Source organism: Genypterus blacodes, unplaced genomic scaffold (genome assembly GCF_046128005.1).
Source record: "Genypterus blacodes isolate CSIRO-AG114 ecotype Tasmania unplaced genomic scaffold, CSIRO-AGI_Gbla_v1 ptg000022l_1, whole genome shotgun sequence".
NCBI lineage: Eukaryota > Metazoa > Chordata > Actinopteri > Ophidiiformes > Ophidiidae > Genypterus > Genypterus blacodes.
This window is the reverse complement of record NW_027466835.1, coordinates 4,414,451-4,442,402: the sequence shown is the minus strand read 5'-3', so window position 1 is coordinate 4,442,402 and position 27,952 is coordinate 4,414,451. Positions and strand designations below refer to the sequence as shown.

Sequence of the window (27,952 nt, the reverse complement as noted above, 5' to 3'; positions counted from 1 at the left end):
TGATGGATTACCACAGATTGATGCTGCCTTCAGGGGCTGTCGGAGAAATACCCACTTTTTATTTAGTTCCATATATGTAACATGAAGACCTCTTAACTGAGAATATAAATATGCTTGCAAATGTAAAGAAATCAACTCCAATGTGACTTAATATTTTAAGACTGAAATGAATTATTGTTTTATCAGCATAAACTGTTGTATATATACCTACATTGCCTTATTCTGCATAAAAGTGTCAAAACTAAAGGTGAAACAAACAGGCAGAACAACAAAGTGAAAAAACACTGTAGTTTTATTTGATTCTGTATAATGTTTCATGATACCGAAATGACTAAATGTGTTTAACATCATATGCATCACACTTTTAATGTTCCATCACCTACCACCCAGCAAGTGTCCCTTCAACTCACATTCGGTATTTATGTCTGAGGTGCCAAGGGGAAATTGAGGAGGGCCTGACTGTTAGAGCACAGCAGTAATCTTCACTATGATTGGAGCGTTTCACTTCCTGTTGGTGGGGTCGGAGGTCAGACTGGGTCCACAACTTCCTTTTCAGAGGGATTAAGACAGGTTATCTGATCCTGCTTAATCCACGCACACCATGACTGCAGAATAAATATAACACACACACACACACACACACACACACACACACACACACACACACACACACACACACACACACACACACACACACACACACACACACACACACACACACACACTCCAATCCTGTGTGTCCTTGCTTTACATGTGGGCTGCGTAGCTCCTGTTTTGGTACCAAACGTTATGTCTGAACTGACAATAAAAAGGACGTCTCTGACCTTAAGTCATCAGACTGAGAGGATTTATTTTGTCATCATCCAACCGCTTTAAGAACAAATCATTCCTGAGTGTGTGTATGCATTAGGACTGGAAGTTTAGTTAGAAATGGAAGTTAACTAGAATTGACTGTCCTTGATATTATGAAGTGTGTTTGATTTCATGATTAACATAGAATGGGTTAATACTGTGATGGTTGTTTGTACAAGGTCATAATCTGAACTTCACTCAACATGTATTTGTTAATTATGGTCATTCCTGAGACTAGAGGCCAAACTAGGGGGGCACTCATTTGAATGAATCGATGTAAGTGGACCGAAGGAATACTGGGAAGAATAACTTTGATTTCAGGATTTATGGCTCAAAAAAAATTCCTTCAGTACCAACCAGTACCAAACTTCCTCACTGGATCATGCTCAAGCTGCCCAAGCTTCATTGAAATTGGGTAATAATTGTTTTCATGCAGATTAACAGACAAACGAAAGCAGGCTAATACATCTCATTTCATTTCAGTCAAACTATACTGTGCGAAGGGGACACTTAACCAATAGGTGTTTTTGACTGTCCAGTCTCACTTGAGGTATCCAGATGCAAATCCGGAAAATATATTTCTCAGTTGTCCCTCTGGGTTCTGAGCTTTTTACGGGCCAGCCGGGCCTCACGCATCTCCTCCAGGGTTTTGCGGGGGTCCATGACAAAGGCTAGGGCCACGGCCGCAGTACCATCGCCATCCTGCCGTGAGAAACACAGGAAAGTGGCCCAGAGGAAGGCGCAGCAGCCCATGAAGGCTGTCCGCAGGTACAATGGCATCAGGGCAAAGTTCAAGAACTGTGGAGAGCCAGCAGGGATGAGAAGGTAAAGACAGGGACAGAGATGATTCGTTCACACACAAGTAATGTTTACAATAAAGGCAACCTGCCTGTGATTGGTCAAAAATAATAAAGTCACTGTTGGCCAATAAGATGAAAGATGTTTTGTGTCATTCTAATGAAGCTGCCTCACCGGTGCTTATGGTTACAAACAGTGTATTTCCCCATTTCCCCAATACATAATACAGTACAGTACTTTAAGTAGGATCTTTTATCGGGCTTTTCTTTAGTTTTTATAAAAACCCACACAAGACTAAATGAGACATTTACCTGTGCGAAAGGCCAGTACATGAGTCCAGTCTGAAAGTGAAAATGGGACATGATCAGTGTTTCAAGGACTTGCAGGACTTTCTAACTCTCATTTCTTATAGTGTTGAACTGAGGGATTTAGACTGGAACTATAAATGTAGTGTTGATCTCTGTCAAGATACTTGGTTTAGACCTGGATGTGCTCAGTTTAATAGCATGTTGAATTGATTAATGAAAGGTTCTAATTTAGAGTTAACATAGTTGGTAAATTTCATCATCATGACCTTCATCTGGCTGTAATCAGGCAAACACATCTGGGTGTGTGAAGGAAGGTGACTTTCCTTTCCTTCCTGAGGTCTCTGTTACCTTCCAAGTGTTGAAGAACTTCTCCCTCCAGTCTTCAAACACGTCCTCTTTGCCTTCCAAGAAGCTCACACCTGTTGGACAGGAGACAGATTTATGCAGAGCTTCGGGCTCGTCATTATGCACAATACACAGACTTTTTTCTCCTAGTGTTGGCAGAGGTGAAGTGTCACTAATTGGGAGCCATTTGCCATTTGGAAGCTAACAAAATTTGCCTTTGTGATGAGATTACAAATATTTACTGACAGGTTACAAATGATCATTGATTCCTTCAGTTTCTTGTTAAGAGAGTGAGATGGAGAAGATACTCAATTCCCTCCCTTCTTAGATGGGCGCTGGTATGAACCTTACCGGTGTAGAAGACACTGGTGGCCAAGGGTGACGCAAAACTTTGATCCAACAAGAGTTTGCGGAAAACCATCCCGGCGGATTTCCCCGGGAAACGTCGCTCCAGCGCTCGTAACCAGAAATAGTTAAAGTTGCCGTGGAAACTAATCGCCACGATGGCCACATTGCGCGTGTGGCTCCAGTCCATCCTCTCCTTCTGCGCGATCAGCTGGTGGACCAGGTCACCGCCAGCAAATAAGCCCCCGTACAGAGTGACATTGGCCAGCCAGGGGAACCTTTTGGCGGCTTCCTTCAGCACGGCTCTCCGCATTTTGGCACCGGGTGAATGGTGGGGAGCAGCCCGACAAAAGTGGCTTCAATTCAGCGACCTGCACGTAAACATGTCGCGAAACTAACCAACAGTGGAACCTGACGTCAGGCAGTCGCAGACATTTCGACTCGATCCATGGTTACACTCCGGTCATATGGCCTCTCAACACTCTGGCGTCCTGGAATTACGCGTGCGTAAATCACGTCTGACGTCTTTGTGAGAAACTCCATTCAAAAGAAGGTCCGTTGGTCTGAACGCTGAACGGCTGCTCCGGTCTCACTTTACTATCCGGTTGGGTCAGGTGCCTTTCCAACAAATCCTGCTCGTCAATCGCTAATCAGACGGATTGTCTCTACGTGTGCGTGTGTGTGTGCGCGCCCCCGGCTGCTTCACTGACATCACCGAGCATCACACCCTTCTGAAAAGCCTCGTTCAAACAATCCGCTGTCCAGGTTTACCATACTGGATCTAATCTCACTTTCACAGGAACTGGAGGTACATGGAGGACGTTTGGCTCCACTCGTGAACAATACAACCAAATACTTCATTGTAGATATTACAGACTCACAGTATGAGTAAAACCAACCTAGACGCAGTTCGTTTGTTATATCTGCCCCACATAAAACAATAGTAATATTAAATCTTATCTAGTTTACTACTACATATGTATATATATATGATTTTCACGATGAGTTGATGTTAAATTGGAGTTTAAATCGAAATGTCAGACAAAGTGTTTGGATTTGACTCATTTGACTCAGACAGTTCACAGCAGCTTCTCTATGACGCCATCAGGCCAGGTAGGGGGTTCTTCTATCTGACGTCATGAAACTTTAATAGGAGAGTAACCATATCTATCTGATCACTTAGCAGTTAAGAGCGCGTCCTCGTTTCTGCTCTGACCTCTCTCATCACTGTTAGTAGCCTTCTGTTATCCGACACCACCGAGCTCCATTTGACTGCATTCTTTCTTACTTTCCAGAAATACGATATCATGACAGATTTCTTTCTGTGTTCTTTCCCAATTAGAGTGGGAAAGAACACTGCTAAAGGTTCTTTCTAAAAGGTTATAAGCCTAATGCACTTTGAACTTTTCAGATTTTCACACGCTTACGTTCTGTTTTTCAAAAGGTCGTTCGTCTGCCAAAGGTTTCAGTTCAAAACCATCTCCAAATTTCACCAGATAGAAGTTTGTCGTAAATCATTGATTAATACTTTCAAAAGAAATAAATAAAAGATAATGGTTATGATGATGATTGAGAATATGCTTAGTTGCTTGCTTACTTCGTTCTGGATATTCATTCACTGGTCTTTTTACTGTTTAAGAACAAGCGACGTTTACTGGACAGGACGAGTCAGTGCTCATTCATAGGTCAGGAGCCCCCCTACTGGACGCTCACGTACACTACACCAAAGGCTTGACAGCCACCTGAGCCAAATGAAAAGACGTCATTTGATCTCCAACAAACACATTCGATGTATGTTACAGATTCATCTGTGCTCCACAGCGCCGCCCCGCTGCCAGGACCTAGAATTACACCTGCAGGACCACCCAGGACCAGCTGAGGTCATGGCGAGCTCAGACCATCAAGAGATCGACTTCTCAGCCCTAGAGAAAGAACTTCAGGCGATGCTGGAATCCGACCAGAAGCACCAAAGAGAAAATGAAGCTAAACATCGCGCCGTCAATCAGAAGGTGGCGTCATACAAGGAGTTCAGGTACCAGCAGAGGCCCTCAATGCTACAACAGGGGCCTTTAATGGCATTCCAGGGGTCCTGGAAAAAATTCCAGGAGCCATTGTAAGAGTCCCAGATGCAGCTTGGATTTAAAACCTAAATTAATGTTTTGAAATTAATTTGGTAGAATTTCAAAACATTTTTCAATTTCAATTTGACTTGAAAAAGCTCCTACTTACAATACTGACTTTCTGTGTTGTCTGTGTCTGTGTTCTCTCTCTCTCTCTCTCTCTCTCTCTCTCTCTCCCTCTCCCTCTCTCTCTCTCTCTGTTTTAACCGGTCTCTCTGCGTCAGAGACCTTGTCCTGTGTTGCCACCTGAGGCCTCTGGATCGGAAGGATCAGAAGGATCAGGGCGGAGCTCGTAGGAAGTATCCCTGGAATCCTCTGGTTTCCCATAGTAAAGAAAAATGAGCCGTAGATTTAAAAACTTGATATTAATAAATATTTTGACATCACAAAAATATTTGAAGTGCCAGTGTCATTGAGGACCAGTGACTGCAGATGAAGTACCTGCAACGTCTCAAGTAATGTAGTTGTTCACTTCTCTCAGACATGAAAGACTTGAGTTGAGCAACAACACCACAGCAAACAACACCGCTGGCAAAGAAGGATAGAACAAACAGATGAGAAAACGGGAGAACACACAAACACACAGAATAATGGGTTATAATAGATAATGAGTGTATGTGTAGTGTATAGATAATGTGTTGTGGAGTTTATTGTTTGTACTGTACACTTTTGTTTTGTACATTTATGTTATTAAAATGAAAAAAGCACTCATACATGTATTCATGTTTTTCAAAATGGCTTTACATAGTCGTTCAATTGGCCAGAAATTCTGAAAGTAACCTCTAATTTCTTAATTAAAACCAATTTCTGACCAGATGAAATAGCCATGTAGTGATGTAGGAATAAGCATCAAACTTAATGAGAGGAGAGACAGCACTTTCAAGATGTTTAATTCGCTTTATTGCAGGTGCGTGTACATTCACTGGAGTTACATTTAATGCAGGATTTTGCCATTTTACAAAACAATTGAGGGATAACGGCTCTCTTTCTACTTGGCAAAACAATTGATTTTGTTCCCTAATAGTCTTAAGGCCACACCCTACATGTTATTCAGGTGATATGTTCTGCCCTTACATGAAGGAATTTATCTTGGGATTTTACATTTAATGGGTTTCTTCTTTTCTGTAGTGTTAGTGATTCAGATAGTTGAAATGTAGCAATGCTTGCAGATAAATCTAGACACTATAGTGAATGAGCTTGGCCTCCCCATGCAGTTTAAGCTTTCCAGACACCCAGTCAAAAACATTGCCTCCGTACCCTGCAGGACCTTGACAGGACTTTTCTGAGATGAAACCATCTGGGAGGGCAGAGTCCCACATGTTTATATTAGTGAGTTCCCCAACAAAACTCTGTTTAGCATCAAACCTTCCCAGAAAACTGTCTGCATCTTGTCCCACGATAAGTTTTCCTCCATCATGCAAAGTGTAACCCTTCCTGAAGATCTTCATCAGGCTTCTTGTCCCATCCACATAGAGGGAAGTAGCTCCATTAGCAGAGTTCCAGCTGACACACAGGTGGGTGTGAAGGGCTTTGAGCTGAGGGACTCTGAATAAGACAGCCTTGTGACCATTGAAGAGGCCGAGTCTAATTGTGACCACACACACACACACACACACACACACACACACACACACACACACACACACACAAAAACACACACACACTGAAATTAAAAATGCTTTGTACTGCAAAATACAAAACCTTGTGGATGTTTTAACATTAACATTGATGTATGAACATTAGGACTAGAATTTGTAGTACCAGTAACAGTGGTAGTATTGGAATTATCATGTCATATTATATATGAATAGACAGGGTATACTCAGTATGCTGAGTCGGCAGCATGTTGTGTGTGTCCTTACCTGCCGTCCTTTAAACGCCACAGGGCCATCTCATCTCTGTGTTTTGTGCGGTATTCAAACAGGAGGACCTCCCGCCGCCCTGTGAGCTCTGTGGCCACAGTCATACACAGGGTGAAGGCTTTCAGGTTCATCTTCCTCATAGGAACCATCTCTGCATAGCTGGTACTGGTTGCTCTGGAGAAAACCAGGGACCTTGTTTTCATTTGCCCTGAGACCAGCAGCAGAGAAAACAATGAGCAAAACAAATAAAACCAGCAGAAATGTCAGGAATATTACATGAACAACAATGAAACATTACGGAAATGTAACCATGCTTCAACATATGTGACACTAGTACAATATCTCGTAATTGTGGTTTGATAGTAATGTGGAATAAACAAATTCCAGTTCTAACCTGACACATAAAGAAGTGAGCAGGGGTTCCAATGTTGTTATTGCAGAAGTAGTATAATGCTTTAGGTTTTACAGATGGTCTACAATGATTTGAGTCTCAAGGGTCTGTGCACAGACCTGAAAGTGGCGTAAATCGGATCTTGCATTTTTGGCAGAAGTGTGTTGAAATAGATGAATATTAAGTTTAGAAATATCACACATGTATGTTAGACTCGGAACTTATCAATCAACCCCTCATTTGACCCATTATTGAATGTTGGGAAATTCTCTTTTCTGGTGGCTCCTAACTCCTTTGTTTCAGCACAGATTAATCACATCTATTTATTTCTTCTTCTGTCTACATGTGATAACTTAAGTTATTTGCAGGGATATAATGGAGTACAAAAAAATCCACATGTTGTTTCATAAAATTACACATTGATGCATGCATAGATATGAAAAATAAATAATTGATTACCTTCCACAGCCATGGAGAGGAGCAAGATGGCACTGGCAAGAATTATCGGTGACGGCATCATTTTGTCAGAGCGATTGTTACAGCAAGGTGTAAAGACAGGTTCTGAAAAGTAAAAAGAAAGAAGCTGTATACCAACCGGTGTGTAGGCTCTGCAATAACAAGTCAGAATGTGAGGGTTCTTTTATAGGTCTATCCCTCTGATCCCTCCCTAATAGAAAATGTTGGCGTGCAAACTTTTCTGGCTATATTGGAGAAGGTGTGTCTTCTTGTTTATTTAGAGCAAACAAGTTCGTTATAATATTCCTCCAAGGAAAGGTGATAAAAAGTAATTGTAGTTGTGGCTGTCTTAAGTTATGTCATTTCATTGAGCCACGAAGAGAAGAAGTGGAGTGGATTAGCTGTCAAAATTAAATAATACTTGATCAAAAAAGCTAATGGGTAGTTATTTGTAATTGTAATTGTAATTTGTAATTTTGGTATAGTTTCTGTTTTTCTTCAGTGTTCTTCAAAGGGCTTTACATCGTCTTTAAATCATCCAGAAATTACAGAAAACTACTTAACCTTCAATTTCTAAGGAAAGATTTCTGAGCAGATGAGTTAGACCGTGTTAGCTCTCAACCTGGGCCGGATCATGGTCCCATGAGGCCCTTTGGTTCTGTGTTTAACTCATAGTTTGTTTGTTTGCTCATAGTTGACACCAGAATATTTCATGCTTTCCTATCTGAATATATACAGTATATTATATATATATAATATCTAACAGTTGTGTATTTGATGTGCTAATAAGACCATTTACATTTACTTTATTTACAAAAACTACATAACAAGCTTATACAATACCATTTATTTTCCCCTTCCATTGCTCTTTGACATTGTTTACAATTACAATTACATTACTGAACTTGTGTACCACCACTGATACACACACATTTTCTATCTCTGTGAGTATTAGAACTTCTGAAACTAAATATTCTGTTTGTTTTTTTGCCCCTTCAGGATAGTGAATGGCTTGTCAAAACAATTGCTTGAAGAACCGGTCTTAATATCCAAAAGCAATAAAATGCTCCGGGCAGCATGGCGACATTGATGATGAATGTTGGAGACTGCCTTTTCCCTTTCTTGATCTTATCTCAGCTCCTTTTTTGAAAATGTTTTTGAAGAGAGTTTCATCGTATTTAAATTAAGATACAGAAATGTATGACTGTAATATGTGAGCAGATCATAAACTACTGTAATGTCAACAGTTAAACGGTTCAGTAGTGTCGTATAGTTATTTCTGATAGATAATGACTTTTTGATGGCCCTGAGGTTTTCAGGTCTAGTCAACACATTTCTCCTTGCAGTGCAACTGGTTGTAACATGTTTGGCCCATGAATCCTTATTTTCTTCTATAGTGTATGTAGCCCACCCCTGGATTAATTTAAAGCCAATTTAGTCAGGTTAAATCTTGGGATCCAACTAGAAAATGAGATGCTAATATTCAAAGGAAAGATTTCTGAGCAGATGAGAGAATGTTTGATTAACAGTGTTAGTTCTGAACCAGGGCCGGATCATGGTCCCGTGAGGCCCCTGGGCATGTGTGTTTTGAATCATTGTTTGATGTTCAACACATTTCATTGTTCAGCCAGAGGCCAGAAATAAAAAAGAAGGTAGATTAAACATAAAGTGAAAAAGTACAAAATGTTTTACTGTTGTTGCTGCACAAACTGATGATCATAACCTGTGTGTGTCTGAATCTGTCTTATTTTATGTCATTTTATTGAGCCACAAAGTGAAGAAGTGGAGTTTTTTGGCTGTCAAAATGAAATAATAGTACCTGGTCACAAGGTCTAGGTCTAACTCAATATTTAAGATCACTGGCAGGACAGGGTCTTTATCTCTACTTTGGGGAAGAGGTAAAGTTAGTGAAATTCAACCTCAACTTTCAGGAACCTTTTGAGTATTGCTGTCCCTTCGTGTAGAGGCTTCGAAGCGTGTGTTGAGTAACCCAGGAAGATTTTTGCAAGCGCACATCGAGGCTTGTGTTGGTGACGTATGTGGTGACGTTCGAAGCCTCGGGAACGGTTTGGCTCGCGATTTCGAAAAATATGAGGGGCAGCGAAACGCAACCGATCTCCCGCTCTCACATGTTGTGGACTTGGGATTGCGCGTTTGCTAGCGAGGACCTAAAATGTCACTGTGGTCGCATCAGTAGAGGTCCAAACGGAACTGGGTGAACCAAACATTGTAAGATTGGAAAACCCCCTAGAGCAGGTATGGCGAACCTGTGGCTCTTTGCCAGCTGACGTGCGGCTCGAGTGCTTTTCTCTTGGTGTACAGAAGTTTCATATTGTAAAATAAACATCTAAAATGCATATGCCTTTATTTGGCAATACAGACAAAAAGCTGTCTGATTTTTATGTCATATTTATTCAAAGGTATTTTGTCATCATGCGATCTTGACAGATGTCTTTAAGTATTGTTCATGTTCCAAACATGAAACATTCTAATGTGAGCGCGCAGTCGCAGAGTGCTACTGACAGAATCACCATAGATGCAGGAAAACGTAAAACTAAACGAAAATATGAAGATGAACACCGGAGGTTTTGCGCTGCTGAGCTGTTGTCTCTCTGTCCCCCGAGGCCGTCTGATTATGGGATGGGTTGGTCTCTTTGTCTACAGTTTGAACATTCTTTATTAGTTAACCTTTAAGCACCCGTGTGGGTTATCAAATGAAGCACAGTGAAGCTTCGGCCCATGAGTGAACCAATCGGATGGAAAGTTTCAATGCTTTATGAAGCTTCATCTTGCCATCACTAAACAACAGGTGAACCAGATATGACCAGGAGTGAAGAAACAAATTAAAGGAGCAAAGTTGACGCAGGAAACATGATGGACCAGCACAAGAGACCAAGAGACAAACTGATGAAAAGGAAACAAGATAACATGAAAACTGGCAATGGACAATGAAAAACAAAGAGTATACATACACTTACAAACAAAGGATAGAGGATCAGGTGATTGGGACAAAACAGACCCAGGTGAAACCAATGAGCAATCATGAGACACAAAGGCTGGAAGTGAAGTAACAAAAATAAGATCAGAGGGGAGAACCAAAACAAAAGAGAATCCAGGATCAGGACACTTGTTTGCACTCACCAATTGTTAGTTTTATATAGCTTGTTTCTATTTTGTTATATATGAATGAAATTCTGTGAAAATGCATACATTGGCAATCTTCAGTTTTTCCATCTGACGAAATAGTGCAGCAGTTTAGAAGTTAGTAGGAATAAACCTTTTTTCACCACAGCAAATGACGCACGACACCGCTGGCATAGAGGGATAGAGCAAACAGATGATAAAACGAGAGAACACACGTTTAAGTTTCCAAAACTTCCCTTCCCCTCCCCCTCAACTCATTTGGGAAGGCCTGCTAACGTTCAAGACACCACTAAGAGGGACCATCTCTGAGATCTATCTAATTCTAAAACAGTGGCTGCCTGGGAGACCGAGCTTGAACTCCATCTAGACAGACTGGTGGGACGTCATACGCAATCTACATAGTGTCTCGTCCTATGCACGTCTCGCGCTCATTCAGTTTACTGTAAGGATGTACACAGGGTACATTTTTCTAAATCCAGATTGCCCAAAATGTATACAGACGTGGAGGACAAATGTTATAGATGTTCGAAGCCTCACTGTAATCTAAGCCACGTGTTCTTTCTCTGCCCCATGCTCCACAACTACTGGTCCAGTTACTTCAACACATTGTCTACCATATTGGGAATGCAAGTTCAACCCTCCCCTCATATTGCCATCTTCGGCACCCCATATGATTCACTCCAATTTATCACCTCACAAAAGGCTTTTTCAATTTCAATCGATTTGTACCTCATATTGCCTAGTTTACCTCAGGGTCTATGTATAATGTTTAACAACAACAATAGTAATAATAATACAACCTTCCCTCGTTCTTTCTCTCTTTCCTTTTCCCCCTCTTTCTTTATAAAATGATCTCCAAAATATCCTATGATTGTATGCGCAATGTCATGTAAAACGGTTGCTTCAATAAAAATATATAGTAAATAAAAGGATGTGTAATTTGGCCTGAAGTGAACATGGCGATGCACGAATTAATGATTTTTGCATGCAGTCATTATTTAATGTCTCATTTATTTCATTTTCTCTTGTATAAATCACAACAGCTGATCTCAGTATTAAATATACAATCAATACAGCCATTAAAGCTTCTTGCTGTTTTACATTAAGGGGCAACTCCACCAATTTCACACATCCAGTTCAGTTCATTGGTCATGGCGAGAAAACAATTGCATGAAGGCGAATCCTGATTTTGTCCTCCCAGATTGAAAATGAGAATTATCTAGCAAGTTTGTGGTTTTAATAGGTAGCTACTGTGGCAGCGACCTGTGGAGCTCCTTGCCATTTTGTGAAACTGACTATGTCAATAATCTCTGTATTGAAATGAGAATCCATTTTTAAATTTTGGATCAAGTATGCATGTCCACACTAACTCCATCATTTAGAACAGAACCAATGTAACAATGTGATATGTACACTCAGTGGAGTTCCTCTTTACAAACAGCAGATATAATGCAGATTATCAGTGGAGGAAGAAAGATTGGTGAATGGTGAATTTACAACACAAATCAGGGAAGGGAGAGAGCAGCCTGAGTCTAGGCTGAGTTCGTCTGTTTAGATGAATGAGGTTTTATTCTGATCAGTTAAGGCGATAATTTTGTACTGCCCAAAATGCCCACAGGTGTGTTTAAAATCCCCCCAAATTCAGTGGATGGGGGCAAAAATTGCCCCATAAAAGTAGCTGATTTCCTACCCCTAATACTAATAATTTGGAACACTAAGCAGGAGTTTGTTTTAACCTATTTGTTTTCTACTCAGGGTTGTAGAAGTAGGCGTCGCCCTGTGGCTCCGGAGGGGTGGTGCAGGCAGGAGGAGGCATGTAGAGTGGCCCCCCCTGCTGGACGTCTTCTGAGCTCTCATTGTCGGCGCTCCTCAGACGGATTCTCCCTCCAGGCCTGAGGCCTCTGATGCTGCCGCTGCTCCGGGGGCTGAATCCTGCCTCTCCACCACGCCTGGGCACCCACACACCAGCAGAAGGAAGAGGGGGAGGAAGAGTAGGGTCAGGAGAGGTGAAGGCCACGCAGAATTTAAAGAGAAACAGTAAGCCCTCAAAGAAAAGGAGAATATCACCAGGAAGCTTAGTTTTAGCTGAGGAAAGTTTGAGGATCAAAAGTTTCTGAGGATGGGGTGGAAAACAGGAACAGCCAGACATAAAAGCAGGAAAAGGAAAATCAAAATCACAAAAGATTAAATTCCTTCATCGTCATCCAAGACACTCAAAGATTAAACTGACTGATGAAGAAGATCGGATGAATGTGATCTGTAACAAGTTTGTGGAACTGTTAACCCTAATTAGAAATGAAAGTTGTTTTTCAAATTTTGGGTAAGAGTAATTTGAGGTAGAGATTCACTTATCCAATTCTGGAATACTTTGGAACGATTTTTAGTCGCATGTCCTCTTGTCTAACATCCCTTAACCCCAGTGTGTCTTCACTTGTTCCGGATGTCGCTGACGTACCTCAGCTTGCTCCTGAGTGAAGCCGCCTCTCTGCTGACGACCTCGTTGACCTCGCCGGCCTCTTCCAGCTCCCTCTGCAGCCTCCTGCGGGCCGCAGCTATGCGCTGCGCCTCCTCCTCCGCCTCCTCCAGCTGAAGCTTCAGCTGTTTCACCCGCACAATGCTCTTCTCTGCCTGCACAGAGAGCAGAACCGGGGGTGGGGGGGAGGATTGTACTGACTGCTGTTGGTCATCACTGTCTTCAAAGCTCAGTTTTGATGCTGATATCAGATTGTTACTGCAATCTGCTCAAATGTCCTTTTAACTAAACTAACATTTTCTCAGTAAATATTGAAGTACTAGTAATATTCAAGCAGAATAGAATCTTACACCTTCAACTCCTTTAGGGGAAAGGCGTTTGTTGCTATTGTAACTTGTGAAAAATTATTATAGTTATTATTATTATAATAATTGTTGGTGGTTCTGTCCAGTTTGGTATCTCAAAGCATGATGGGATGCTGGTTCATTATTGTAAGGACCCCCGTGTACAAACAAATGCATTGTTCTTAATCTCAGTGAAATCTTGCCTTTGTCATGATTGCTATTCTGCTGTTACCTGGTCTTTGTATTGCTGCGCCTGCTTCCTCTCCTCCACCATCTGGGTGGTTACATCCTTCAGCTTCTTCTCTTGCTGACGCGCATTCTTGGCGTTGGCTTGGCTCTCTCTGCACAGCACATTCAACACAATGACATCATCAGGTTAAGTCATACCAAAAATCTTCCTGCTTCTTAGTCTTATAAGCAAAAAGCACATCTGTATCTAAAATACCCTCCTCCCTGTTCTTCTTAATTGTGGGTTGGATCTGAGTTCCATTTCCCATCATGCATCGTTACCTGCTCTCAATCTCCAGCTGCTCTTCAGCCTCCCTCAGTTTGATCTCGAGCGTGGTGACAGAGGACCTGAGCTTGGACCGGCCCTGCTCCTCGCTCTCCTGCAGTTTGGCCTTCAGTTCTCTGTTCTGTCTCTCCAGCTGATGTCGGGCTCCGTCTCTGCTCTGAGAGGAAAACCTCTCTGCTGCCAGCTCCGCACCAAGCTGCTCCAGCTGAGCGACAGCAGCCAAATGGTAAACACACAATGACTTCCAGATAAATGTAATATTTCCATTAAAGTTTTCATGACTTTTCTGATTAAGTCTTGAGTCCAAGTCATTTCTGATTGTGGTTGACTCTTTTACCAGCTGCTGGTTCCTCCTCAGCTGCTCGTTGAGGTTCTCCACGTTGGACTGCTCCTCCTCCAGCTCCTCCTCCATTTGGCTGATCTTGGTCTCCAGATGACGCTTCTCATCAGACTGCAGTGACCTGGACAGAGGAAGGAGGGGGAGGAGGAGGAGGAGGACAGGACAGCACTTTTGGGTGGAACAGTAAATGATGTGTTAGCTTATAAACGGAAGGCATCTTCTCTTAATGCAGGAAAATCTGGATAGAGACCCACTTCCCAACTCTACTGGTGAGCTCCTCTGTCAGCTCGTTTCTCTCCGTCTCCATCTGCTTGCGAGCTCTCTCAGCTGCTGTCAACATCTGGACAGAAATAAGCATTGAGCCAAAAGCACACAGAAGTGGAAGAAAGTTCTCCACAACCACAGTAATCAGTCACCAGTTGAACACACACCTCCTGTAGCTGGATAACATCACCTTCCATGGCCTTGGCTCTCCTCTCAGACTCCCTGGCTGAGGACAGGACCTCCCTCTGGGCTGCATTTGAGTCTTCCACCTCCCTGTGCAGCTCCTTCACCTGGCCCTGCACGGAGAACAGCGGGTCAGGAGGTCAGAATGGTTAGCAGATGGTCACACACACAGAAAAAAGGTGCAAACACATCTCTAACTATTTCACCACATACAATGTTTGTATTGAGAACAGTTTCCTGTTAATCACTACATTTTAGAAAATCCCTGGAATGTCACTTTAACCATCCTTGTTACAAATACAGATTAGGACAGGCCTCTAGGACAAACACATTAACTCCTGTGTAACCTGGCTCTTGCGTAGCTGCTTTAAGGCCTCATCACGCCCCCTGCTGGTGGCTTCCAGCTGGTACTCGAGGTCCCTCTGATCCTCCTCCAGCTTCTTCTTGGCAGCTGATGCTTGGCCTCGCTGCCTCTTCTCCTCCTCCAGCTCAGCCTCCAGCTGACGCACCTGCAGGAGACACAGGAAAGGTCAGTTAAGAACTAAAATGGCCAAACCATCAAATTTCACCCACTGGCATGTGACCGTCTGTCCACCTGTTTGATGAGCAGCCTTCTCTTTTCCTCTCCCATCTCATCGCGCCCCTGGAGCTCCCTCTCATGCTGGGCTTTGAGAGCCTGCCCATTAACCTCCAGACGCAGCTTGGCATCCTCAGCGACCTGCAGCTCATCCTCGAGCTCCTCCATCTGGATCCTCATCTCCTCCACGATGGCCTCTAGTCCACGCTTTGCCTTCTGCAGATCGTGGACCTGAAGATGGATGGAAAGAAGCAACGACTTCAACTTCACCTCATGATATATTTCATTAATTGTACGTTGGACGTTGAATCTTACACTCTTGCCCACGTCGTCTTTGGAGCTCATAAGATCTTCCATCTCAGCTCGCAGGGCCTTCATGTTCTTTTCAGCGTTCTCCAGAGCCATCTGGTTCTCCTCCAGGGATCTGATCAGTGCAAGCAACCTCGTCTCCTTCTCCCTCACCTCCGCCTCTGCTCGATCCCGCTCCTCTGCACACTTGAAGGACTCTGCTCGCTCCTCTGCCAGCATCTGACACAGGTGGAGGAGAAGGCTTCATATTATTGTTGTCCTGCTGCAGCATCTACCCTATCTAAGCCTCCACCAACCCCTCTGCCGCTGTCAGACCTGGTCAAACTTCCTCTGCTTTTTGTCCAGGTTGGACACCAGCTGCCTCTGGCTGTCCAGGTCCATGAGGAGATCCTCCAGCTCCTGCTGCAGGCGGCTCCGGCTCTTCTCCACCTTGTCGTGTGCAGAGGCTTTCTCTTCGTACTCCCCGTTGGCTGCCTCCAGGTCACGCTGCAGATGCTTCTTTCCCTCCTCCAGCAGCTCCACCATCCCAGACATCTCGTCCACCTTCCTCTTGGAGTCGGACACCTGAGAGCAGAAGGTGAAAACAGTCAGATGTTCCTAATGATGTTCCTACTCGCTCAATGTATCAGTGCAGACTGTGTAATTGCATGTTACTGACCTGCACGTTGAGGCTGGAGACCTGCCTCTCCATGGCTCTTTTGACCTCACTCTCCTCCTCCAGCTGGTCCATCAGTCCATTTCTGTCCTCCTCCATCTGCCGGAGACGTCCAGACAGGTTCAGCTTCTGACGCGTTTCCTCTGATAGAAGCTCCTGGGAGGGAAACAATATGAATTCTAAGCTCTCAAAAGCTCTTTTTACACATAAAACCTGCAACATTAGGTTACGTAGGAGACGCATTTAGATGTGGACCAATATTAAAAGTCAAACATCACATCTAGACTCTCCTTGAGCTCTTGGCAGTGGGGCAAGTTCAATACCCAACCGACTTTCACAATTTTTCATGGAGCTCAGAGTGTTTTATGAGCCGCTATATGCACCTCACCTGTGCGTCTTGTAGCTGGGAGCTCAAGCTGGAGACATCTTTACTCAGCTTGATGTTCTTTCCCTCTGTTTCATTCAGTAAACCTGATACACCATCCAGCTCCGACTGACCCAAGCAGAGAGGAAGAAGATTTATATTCACTGTTCATATTTACATTTTTTCAGACTCAGATCTCCAGACATTAATGAGATTTAGAATCAGACTCAGATCTCCAGACATTAATGAGATTTAGAATAATTGTATTGTATTTTCATTTTGGTTAAGCCTCTATTTGGGCTCTTAGGTACTTAGGACTTAGGACTTAATAAACCTAAACCCAGTTTCTGTTATCACTCACACTCATCTTCGAGACTCGCTCGCCCAGTTCGGCCCTCTGCCTCTCGCTCTCGCTGAAGCGTGAGCTCAAGTCTGCCAGATGACCCTCCACCTTCTTCTTCTTCTGCTCCACGTCCTGCTTGGCGCTGCAGAGCGATCGCAGGTCGGCGCTAAGCTCCGTCGATTCTTTTTCCAGAGCCTGTTTGGCTTTTTCCAGACTCGCCCTCACCTGCACAATATAGGGTCAAAGCACCAGAACCAGTTGAGGCTGTCAGACATATGAAATGTGTGTGTGTGTGTGTGCCCATAAATGTGTGTGTACCCTCTTGGACTGCTCTAGCTGCTCGCTGAGCTGCTCCACTGCCTGGCTGTGTTTCTGTCTCAGGTCCTGGATTTGGGCGTCGTGGCTCCGTCCTTCGTCCTCTATCGTCTTCTTCATCATGGCCAGTTCCTGCTCACGCTTTGCCCTGTGAGTCACATCACATCCACCAATAACTATACATGTTACTGTAAAGAGATATCTGGATATGGCTTATAAAACAAGGTAGAGCACCACATTCTAAACATTTCAAGTTGTGAGTTTTATTATTCTTTGAGTGCAAAATAGTTTTCAGCTGTTTGATTGAACACTAACGTCTGGTGTGGATGTATCTGTTGCATATTACTGACCGTAGCTCCTGCTGGGCAGCCGTGATATCCAGGCTGTCCTCCAGTTCGCTGTGCAGGGCATTAAGCTCCTCCCCCAGGTCTCTCCTCGCAGCCTCAACCTTCCCCCGGGCTGCTCGCTCTGCCTCCAGGTCCTCCTGCAGCTCTGACAGCAGAGCCTCCAGCTCCCGAAGACGCTTCACTGCTGCCCCACGCTGGCCAATCTCCTCCTCCAGCCTGTCAGTACAAATACAGAGACTCACTGTAGAAATCTGGGTGTCTCAGGTGTCAAGAGTCCATCCGACCATTTTCCACGACTCATCCAGGCTCATCCAAGTAGCCAGGCCATGTTATCCACATCTCCTGAAGATTGAACGTCTCTCTCTGTACCTGTGACCGTCTTACCGGGCCTGAGTGACCTGGAGCTCTTCCTCCTTGGCAGCAAGCTGAGCTCTCAGCTCGGCCAGTTGGGCCTGCAGGTCAGCCTGCTGCTCCTGGAGGTCAGCCAGCTCCCCATCCAGCTTCCTCTTGGCTTTCTCCATGTCCTGACGACTCTTCTCCTCCTTCTTTAGACGCACTGAGAAAACAATAGACCTCTTTAGAAGAGTCATCCAAAAAAAGCAACAACACCTTCACCAGTCATTGGTACATCATTGAATTGCTCAGTATATCTAAACTGACCCTCCAGCTCAGAGATCATAGACTCGTGTTTGGTCTTCAGCTTGGTGAGGTTCTTGGATTTCTCCTCTTCCTCAGCCAGGTTCGAGCTCATATCAGCCATCCTCTCCTCCAGAAGCTTCCGCTCCTGCAAACACAAACAGAAGCACGAGAACTTTCGCAGACAGTTTCAATCCAGATTAAATTTAAACACAACAGCAAATAAAGCTGCTGTCTTATACCTTCTGCAGTTTGTTGTTCTCGTCCTCCATAATTAGAATGTCCTCCTCAAGCTTCTTAACCTTTCCTTCCACAGTGACCTTCTCCATCTGCAGCTTCTGGCGAGCATCTTCCTCCTCAGCCAGTTGGGATTCCATCAGCTGGAGAAACACGACCGTTACTCATAATTGGCCGACAGAGTTGTTGATTTAAGATGTAAAGCTGAAACATCGGCTGATCAGTGTGTCCACCTGTAGCTGCTGCTCCATGTCCTTCTTCTCCTGGTGCAGGGAGTTGCTGCGCTCCTCCTCCTCCTCCAGCCTGGCCTCCATCTCATGCAGGACCTCCTCCAGCTCCTGTTTCTTGGCCTCCAGTCGCACCCTCATCTCCTCAGCTTCAGCATACAGCTCTGTCTCGGCCTGAAGCTTGGACTCCAGCTGCGCTCGTTCCTCCATCAGCTACAACCACAGACTGAAATCACTTTTTCAATAGTTTTTGAAGCATATGTTTGGCAACAAGCATCTGCTCTACTCCACCTGTTTGTGTTTCTGGGAAATCTCCTTCAGTTCTGCCTCAGTCCTGGCTGCCACGTCTTTCGCCGCCTTTAGCTCCTCATCCTTCTGACCCATTTCCTCCTCTTGTCTGGTCACCTGCAGCAGAGGCTTCACCTGAATGGATCACACACGCACACACACACACACACACACACACACACACACACACAAACACACACACACACACACACACACACACACACACACACACACACACACACATTTGAATAAAAAAATTTGGGAAAAAAAGTGTGATGTGTCACACATTTGAATCAAAAAATGTGTGAGACTTCCTTTTGGACTCTTAGTGCATGTGTGTGCACGTGTATGTGCGTGTGTGTGTGTATGTGTGTGTGTGTGCGTGTGTGTGTGTGTGTATGTAACCTTGGTGAAGAGCCTCCACCACTGCCAGTTCTTGAGTTTGAGATAACAGGCACAGTTCCTCTGGATGACCTTCATGGCACTTAACTGCTGTTGTCGTTTGCTGAAAGCTCTAAACACACACACACACACACACACACACACACACACACACACACACACACACACACAAGCTTATTCACGCTAATTCTGCTCTTACTCTGATGTGTAAAGTATGTGCGTCTGTGTTTCTCTTACTTGCGGGCCAGGAAACCTCTGGCTTGGGCCTGGAAGGCGATGATGACGACGGTGAGTTTGAGGTCTCGCTCCTCCTCCAGCTGAGCCAACACTCCCGTCCTGAAGAACATCTTACTCTGACCAATACGGTACAGGTTAGGATCCAGGTCCAGGTGCTTTACCTGAGAGGAGAGACAGAGACAGAGCTTGTGTTAATCAGCGAGTGTGAAAAATGAGCTGCATAAAGGATTGTAGCTGCGTCTTCTCACCATCAGAGAACACGCCTGCTTCCCATCCATGAAGCCCTTTGGAATCGCATTGGCAGCCAGAATCTCATACCTACAGACGAGAGAGCAATGGTCGCTTTGTCACTTACGCAAACAAACACACATGGTAAGACGCCTCACCTCTGCCTGAATTCCTGGAAGACGATACGATTTGGGAATCCCTGTCTGCAGATCCGGATGCCTTCCAGCACTCCATTACACCTCAGCTGCTCCAGCACCAGGTGGGCGTCCATCCTCCCTGCCTGCAGCACAGCAGCCAACAAGCAACCAGCTTCAGCTTGGTTCTCATATGAAGCCAGTAGCACCGATGATGCCTTCAATGCTTCACACACGCGTCTTACCCTCTTCTCGTGATTTGGGATGATGCAGCGCACAAAGTTAGGCTGTGTGTTGTGAAGTGTGGTCATCAGTTTGCTCAGGGAGCCCTTGTACAGCTGGCCCACCGTGCGGAACATGCCCTTCTTGGATTTGGTCGAACTAGGCACCGAGCTCTCTGACATCTTGGTCATGGTGTCCAGACCCACCACACGGTCCCCTGCCAAGAGAACAAACACCCGGAAGATTTGACATTATAGTAAAAACTGTAAACCTCCCAAAGGTTGTAGGAAAAGATACACATTTTGGAAGATTTAGTTAGGTACTGAATGAAACTCTAACCATCTTTCCACAGGTCTTGGATGAAGGTGCTGGATGAGTTGTTGAGCAGAGCCGTCACGTTGTCATTCAGGGGGTCCATGTTCTTCGTCAGCCAGTCAGCTGCATTGTAGTCAACCTAGAAACATCGAGAAGACAAACTAAGCTTTATGCTTGGTTTGTTTTTTTAAATCAATCAGCCAAATTGCTTCATCAACAGGGATTTGCTCATTGATGGGCGACTTTGTTGAAGGCAAACTGACCTCCGATGTGATTCTCACCTTACCAGCATAGTGCAGAACAGAGAACACCAGCTTATCTTTGAGCTGCTTGGGTTTGGAGAACTTCACGTGGACGGCGTGGGTGTTCAGCAGCTTGTCCACGAAGGAAAGGTCCGTGGCTTTGGGGAACCAGCACTCCTCATCCAGCAGGGCCAGGATACCAGGAGGGTTGTTCTGCAGTACGACAAGGAGTTACTTTTAAGGTTCTACAATGTTTTTGACCTCAAACGTCCCAGAATTACAATCATCGCTTGCATCAATACATCATATTTGCGTTGTGATTCTAGGGGTAGTTTGCATTCTATGGCAACTCAAAGGTGAGTTCAAGTACCGGCCTCTCGATGAGCTCAATGCAGGGCAGCAAGTCCAGGCCAAAGTCGATGAAGTTCCACTCGATTCCCTCCCTCGAGTACTCCTCTTGCTCCAGCACGAACATGGTGTGGTTGAAGAGCTGCTGCAGACGCTCGTTGGTGTAGTTGATGCAGAGCTGCTCGAAGGAGTTATCCTGAGGCCACCAAGCACAGACGCACAGCAGATATGAGCACGACACTGCTTCATCCATCACAGCCGCTGCTCTTCTCTGTTGCTCACTGATCATAATTTATGCTTATTCATCTTTTAATCGACTATGCTTTGACGCTTTAGTTTAGCCAATTAATTGATAGATTTAATGGCAGAAACAACAGAGCTCAAATGATCCAGTACTTAATGTTATGGATATTATGTTTCAAAGATTTAGACATAGCAAAGAAACTGAATGCATGCAAATTGAAAACAATCTATCTTTGAGCTCCTGAACTCTTTGCATTTTCAGTTCGCCTTCCATTACCTCAAATATCTCAAAGCCGGCGATGTCCAGGATGCCCAGGAAGGAGGCCGACTGCTTCTTGCTCTTGTCTAAAGTCTTGTTCACTCTGGCCAGGATCCAGCGAAACAGACGCTCATACATCGCTTTGGCCAGAGCCTCCACGGCAAAATCAGCCTGGGGGAGGCAGGAATGAGAGGTGGATGGAGAGCGCGAGTGATAAAAAGGTGGAGAATAGTGTTTTCCATGTGTATGTGTCAGCACACCACTTGCAGCACCGCCCTAAATGAAGAAACCATGACGTTCCTTTGCTTTACGGTATGTAACATGTGATACCTGCTGCTTGGTCTGCGCCTTCTGCACCACCTCTCTGCCCACTTTGATGCGAGGGGTGAGGATGGCCCGGGTGAAGTCGGTCACGTTGATGCCCTGCAGGTGACACACCTTCTGGGCAGCTGGGGTTGATGGGGAAGATGGCCACAGAGACGGACAAGAGTTTAAATACACATGTGGGGTTTCAGTTGACCTGCATTTTTGTACAATTTGCAAAATTGAAAAAATAGGTCATAGGGATCCTAAAATTCTGAAATTATGCTGTCTTGAGGTGTTTTCGAGGAAACACGACTCACTTAAATGAAACACACATCAGAGCTTTGTCGACTTTTTAAAATTCCACCTTTGTTTTGCGCAAAACAAAAAGAGACTTTAAAGCTCCTTTGTTGGTGTTTTGAAATGGTTACCAGTGTTGTCAGGCATGGTTGCCTGCTCGTTGTTCCTCTCTTTTTCAAACTTGATGTTGCCCAGCTGGAGCACCGTGGAAACCACCTTCAGCATCCCTGAAGAGAGGCGAGGAAGAGGAAGAAGACAGACATGAATTCTCTGAGACAATTCCCAGAAGTTGTTTTTGGTCTTAGTTTCCAGCAGCGGTCCCCCGACCTAATCTCTCCTCCTCGGTGAAGCCCATGATCCCCATGGCCTCCAGGGTCTCGTCAAACAGCTCGTCATCCTGCTGGCCCGGGATCTCCACGTGACCCACCATCAGGAAATGGTAGCTGTTGAAGTTCTCCAGCAGAAGCTCCTCTATAAATACATGGTGAATATACAGACATTTTAGGAGATGTGTCTGTTTATCACCTTACAAATACATATAATTAATACTACTACTGCTAGAAAGATATAAAATGACGTTCATGTGAAAAGCTCAAACTTCCACTACCTCGTATCTTGTCCTTGGCTCCAGCCACCATGTAGTAGAAGATGTGGAACGCTCTCTCTGTGTTGCCCTGACGAATACAACGAGACTTCTCCAGCAGGTCTGATCAGGTCAGGAGAGGGTTAAAGACATAACTCAAGTCCTTTTGGTTTCACTCATAAATCACCACTGACTGCATTTAGACATGATGTGCGCTGATGTCACCTCACAGAATACCACAATGCAAGATGACCTTAACTGAAATGAGATGTAAAGCACACACATACCACCAGGAGCAGTAATGAGCAAGTTTGTCATTTGTTTTACCTTCATCAAGAAAAACATTTTGCCATTTTTTTTCTCCCACGAAACTGTATGAAAGGTTCTAAGACAGATACATAACATACATTACTCACGTGTTATAGTATTTGATATATATATATATATATTATGACTTCTCTTTAATTTGTTATTTAGTGCTTAAAATTATATTTCAGTGTAAGTGCAGTTTTTTAAAAATCATAATGTACAAACAGAGCTAGAAGTAGTAAGAATTGTGTAATCAGAGCACACCAGGTTGCAGGTGGAGTCCAGAGGATACTTCAGCTTGTATTTTTGAGACGGTGCTTATTTGAAGGTGTGCCTATTATCTAAACTGATAAGCTGTTATGTTGTGTTACTGTTTAGATGTTAAAGTTTTTATTCTGAAATGAAATCACAGACAAAACATGCCGTTCATTTGTCCCATGAGTGCAAAGGTCTGTATTATTGGTGCAATGCAATAGTTTGAAGCGTTACACGCGCAGACTTAATTTTATAATACTTACTTTATAATACTTATACTTACTTATACTTATACTACTATACTTATACTTATACTACTATACTCATACTTATACTTATACTTATACTTACTTATACTTATACTATAATACTTATAAAACTTTGTCTTAGCAAGGATACAGGTATCAATGTTCGCCCCGACGATGTATCCCGTCACATCAAAGTTGAGTTTTATGAACTTTCCCTGTGGACAGAGGAGATGACAACTATGTAAGACTGTAACGGTGGGAGAGCAAGCAAGAGTACAAGTTACAAATGGATTTCTAAAAACGTACAAATCGCGAGGAGTTGTCGTTTTTGATGGTTTTTGCGTTGCCGAAGGCCTCCAGGATGGGATTGGCCTGCAGCAGCTGCTTCTCTAGCTCCCCCTACAGACCAAACCAACCCACGTACAGTAACTGCTTATTTTTCAATGTTCCAAATGTGTCCATGTGTGATTTAATACTCACATAGGCCAGAGATCCTGCCTGCTGCTACAAGGGGGAACAGAAGCAAAGAGGAGTTAGAAACCTGCTGAAAATTCCCAAAATTTGTGTTTGCCACCATCCAGTCTCTGTATCTGCTCCTTCATGTGAGGGTCATGGGGATGCTGGAAGCCATTTTATGTGTAATCAAGTTATTGTGTGTTTGTTTCTTATTATAATGTGAACACTAGGATGATCCAGTTTTCCATTAAAGTTGCATAGAACAGCTAGAAGTGGAGGCTGCCTGTACTCACGGGGCCGGTGTCCTTCTTGCCCTTGTGCGAGGAGGCCATAACAGCCAGGTACTGAATCACCTTCTTGGTGTTTTCCGTCTTCCCCGCTCCAGACTCACCTCTGGGTGACGCGGTGCAGGCGAGGAGAAGAGGATAAAATATGAGGACAGGAGGGTCGAGAGACAGATTGTGACGGAGGAGAGAATGAGATGCTCTATGCCAATATTCAGAAGGTATATATTTATTTGAATTCCTCATCAGTGCCAGTCCACACAAGCCAGAGAATAATGAGTTAAGTGTCTAGCTATTATGTCAAGTTGAGTCTCAAGTCCAAGTCCTGTCCCACACGTGCACACATACGCACACACGCACGCACGCACACACGCACACACGCACACACGCACACACGCACACACGCACACACACACACACACACACACACACACACACACAATATGATGAAAAATTAAGACACTGTGTTTTGACTCACGTGCAGAGAATCGACTGATCCTCGCGGTCTGCGGAGAGACAAACCACAAACAGAGAGAGACAGAGAAACTGTTCTGAAATCTCATTTAGTCTGCGATTAACCTTCATCACTCACATCATCTATAAATAGCAGGTGGATGAAAGCTCCATGTATGGCTATTTTGAGCTGAATGGAAAGTAAAGAGTTGGTCCGAGGTCACCGGTGGACCACAGCACACTCCTATACCTTCATAAGAACGTGTATTATTCATGTTTCGGTTCAGCAGTGACTTCATCAGCCATACGTTCGGTGAAGGTACCTTGCATCATGTTCCTGTAGGCGTTGTCTGTGATGGAGTAGATGTGCGGCGGCACCTCGTGGCGCTTCTTGCCCTTGTACATCTCGATAATCTTCTCTGAGTAGATAGGCAACATCTTGTAGGGGTTCACCACCACGCAGAACAGACCTGAGTACGTCTGAGGGGACGCAGGAGATGCAGGAGGTTTTGTCAGAAATCTGCTCCTCCATTCTACAAACCTAAACTTTTCACTTTTTATGATATTAATGTGACTTTTTCACAGTTTAACATCAATACACTGTTTAACATGTGTACTGGTTTATCGTGTGTGTATGTGTGTGTCCTCCTCACATAGATCAGGCTGGAGAAGTATCTCTCCCGCAGGTTGTGGAGGACCGAGGCTTCGTTGAGGAAGGTGAGGGCGGCCATGTCCTCCACCTTGCTGAACTTTAGCGGGTTCATCTTCTGGATGTCGTCCTTGCTGATGGTCACCTTCTGACCGTTGGAGAGCTCCACCAGCACCTAGGGATCAATCCATACTCAAAACCAATCACTCTTTTGCGCACCTATTAACATTAACTTAAACTGTTGGGTTGTAAAACATGACGATACAGTACCTCCTCACCCTTGTCCTCCCTGATGCTGGCAGGCTCGAACCCTTCCCTCTGGGACGGGACCCACACCATCTTCTTGGCCGCCCAGTCGGCTTGTAGCACTTCGCTGCTGTGCGAGTCATTACCCAGGTAGAGGTACTTGCTGTCATCAGTGGGCGCGTCAGCCATGCTGGAAGTGTCACCGCCGGCGTTTGAGTTGACCTCTGGTGATTCGGACGTGCTGTAGCTGAAGGTAGCTTGGTGTTCGCGTGACGTATCAGGGGCAGTCGAGATGTTGTCCGCTGTTTGGCTGGTTGCTGGTTTGACCTCTGGCCTGTTGACAGCAACCAAGGCGGGAATCAGATTTCACTTTGCAGGAGAGTTTGGATAAACAATAATATGTCCAGGGAGGGGAAACAAAACCAACGTCAATCAAAATCTCTTTGGAAATACTGTTGAGTGCAAGTCTTTATGTCTCGCCACACAGCAGATGCTGGAGAGGAAATAACAGCGTCAGTAAAACAGGTTACAGTAGCTCTGTCTCTATCTCTCTCTCTCTCTCTCTCTCTCTTGTTCAGTGTATCCAACTGTTGCCTTTGCATCCGAAGCATTTAGCTCCTTTACATTTGGTTTTAAAGGGCAGATTAAATCGGTGGAGCTGCTGATAATGGCCTGGACTCCTTTCCCTCGTTTGCATCGAGCTCCTTACTCACATAATTCTTGTGTCTGCTTCCTCCTGAAGGTTACGAGGCTGTGCTATCTGCTTTGACCTCCCATTACATAGGAGACAATAAAACATGAAAAGCAACACACTGATAATCAAACAACTGAGCTGCCATGCTGGAATGCCCATGTTTGGCAAGCCCTTTGCTCTCTGTGGCCTTATCCAAAGAGAAGCACACCAAAGACTTAGCGGTGCTTCTACCTTATAAGGTGCAGCTCTTGTGTCCAGCCAAGCTTACCGTTTACACCAAAATGGTGACACATCCCAAGGGGCATCCATGTGTGGCCTTTGGCACACAGGGAAAACAAGGCAGGGAATCTATAACCAGCTGCTTTTGTGAAGAGTTAAGTTCTGCCACGCCATCACAACGTTATGTTTTTCTTCTTTTGTAACTCTTTTCTTGCAGTGTTCGATGGTGATGGTGTGTGCAGGATGGTGAATTATGCTTTATGCTTTTTTGTCATATTCATGTGTTACATTTACATACAACCTACATGCATGTCAATAACATGGTGCAACATGTTTTATCTGATTGAGCTTGTGTTGAAGAGCAACACAAGTTAGATTTGATGAGACGGTAAGAAAAGTTGTTATAGAAAAGTTATTATATGCAGTTTAAGATACGGTATAGAAAATCTTTCATGGAATTCATCCATTCCATGCAACACAGCTGTGAAATCTGGATTCATTTAGTAGTATTTAACTGTGTTAACAAAATAGGTTTTATACTCACTCCGCTGTGAATGCTCAGTGCTGGATGGGCGCTGTACTCCAGGGAATGTCAGGTAAATGAATCGATGAAGACGATGATGGACGATGATGGTTGTCCTGCCTCTTCCAGATGATTTAAACTGGCCCATAACACCTGGGGGTGGAGCAGAGTGCAAAGCCTGCCTCCTTTCCACAGCTGCTGGCAGTGGACATCAAACCAGCCAGTCATGACAAAGGTACGGGTTAATTATCCTGCCTTCGATAAAGGTCTCATGATGAAATTGTGTTTAAAATGTGGAGGACATAATTGCTGCATTAACAACTTATAGTAACTCAACTGTAGTGTCAAAAAATGCTAACTTCACTATGTTTCCTTTCGTGTTGTTCAAGTGGTTTACATCATTGAGAGATTGAGACAAGATTAGCGGATTATATGGCTTTGTGATATGGAATATGGGAGCATATGTGCTGATATCAGTGTGATCAGACCAGATAAACTGTTTCAGGGATGATGGTGTGATGCAGAACATCTCCAACAAATTAGGATTTATGCCCTCAAATTACAAGAACAAGATTTTTTTTTAAATTTTTTCCTATTGATGCTTGTTTGTTAATTGATGTTTGATTTGGTATACATTGTACACTTTACATAGAGAATAGTTACACAGCCTTAAGTAATATCAGCCACAGCCCAGATATTATGCCAGCTGGCTTAGTGGCATACCAAACGGATTAGAGTCACAATTAAAAGTGATTAAATTAAG

General features: G+C 44.2%; 3 protein-coding genes across 3 annotated transcripts; all 3 read right to left on the bottom strand.

Annotated features, from left to right (window-relative positions):
• Positions 1-357: 357 nt before the first annotated feature.
• mpv17l (MPV17 mitochondrial membrane protein like) lies at positions 358-3,296 on the bottom strand. The gene is made up of 4 exons (XM_076143111.1): positions 2,655-3,296; positions 2,307-2,377; positions 1,962-1,991; positions 358-1,650 (listed from the first exon to the last, which is right to left on the bottom strand). Exons 1-4 carry the CDS (start codon positions 2,959-2,961, stop codon positions 1,435-1,437), a joined length of 624 nt encoding a protein of 207 aa, XP_075999226.1. The 5' UTR covers positions 2,962-3,296; the 3' UTR covers positions 358-1,434.
• Positions 3,297-5,645: 2,349 nt separating this feature from the next.
• Positions 5,646-7,646, bottom strand: LOC142992309 (C-reactive protein-like). The gene is made up of 3 exons (XM_076142675.1): positions 7,481-7,646; positions 6,631-6,838; positions 5,646-6,352 (listed from the first exon to the last, which is right to left on the bottom strand). The coding sequence occupies exons 1-3, from the start codon at positions 7,539-7,541 to the stop codon at positions 5,944-5,946; spliced, it is 678 nt and encodes a 225-aa protein (XP_075998790.1). The 5' UTR covers positions 7,542-7,646; the 3' UTR covers positions 5,646-5,943.
• Positions 7,647-12,368: 4,722 nt separating this feature from the next.
• Positions 12,369-26,071, bottom strand: LOC142992604 (uncharacterized). Its single transcript, XM_076143092.1, is given in 41 exon segments — positions 12,369-12,570; positions 13,077-13,249; positions 13,671-13,779; positions 13,949-14,157; positions 14,290-14,413; positions 14,547-14,632; positions 14,724-14,852; positions 15,087-15,248; positions 15,335-15,547; positions 15,632-15,844; positions 15,941-16,189; positions 16,284-16,436; positions 16,669-16,773; positions 17,006-17,212; positions 17,306-17,450; positions 17,653-17,865; positions 18,034-18,205; positions 18,310-18,433; positions 18,528-18,665; positions 18,756-18,962; positions 19,041-19,172; positions 19,443-19,551; positions 19,677-19,837; positions 19,925-19,994; positions 20,063-20,184; positions 20,284-20,477; positions 20,600-20,714; positions 20,857-21,030; positions 21,188-21,361; positions 21,686-21,838; positions 21,998-22,116; positions 22,402-22,497; positions 22,598-22,741; positions 22,878-22,976; positions 23,817-23,880; positions 23,972-24,064; positions 24,379-24,514; positions 24,884-24,911; positions 25,182-25,338; positions 25,512-25,682; positions 25,778-26,071. Coding segments are annotated over 41 exon segments (6,009 nt in total). The 5' UTR covers positions 25,943-26,071.
• Positions 26,072-27,952: the final 1,881 nt, after the last annotated feature.

Coding starts and splice junctions, on each gene's coding strand:
- mpv17l (XM_076143111.1), bottom strand. CDS start 2,961: ATGCGGAGAGCCGTGCTGAAGGAAGCCGCCAAAAGGTTCCCCTGGCTG. Junction 1,992..2,306: donor AGTTCTTCAACACTTGGAAG/GTAACAGAGACC, acceptor TTTCACTTTCAG/ACTGGACTCATGTACTGGCC. Junction 1,651..1,961: donor TGTACTGGCCTTTCGCACAG/GTAAATGTCTCA, acceptor GGCTCTCCACAG/TTCTTGAACTTTGCCCTGAT.
- LOC142992309 (XM_076142675.1), bottom strand. CDS start 7,541: ATGATGCCGTCACCGATAATTCTTGCCAGTGCCATCTTGCTCCTCTCC. Junction 6,839..7,480: donor CCTCTCCATGGCTGTGGAAG/GTAATCAATTAT, acceptor TGCTGGTCTCAG/GGCAAATGAAAACAAGGTCC. Junction 6,353..6,630: donor TGGCGTTTAAAGGACGGCAG/GTAAGGACACAC, acceptor GGTCACAATTAG/ACTCGGCCTCTTCAATGGTC.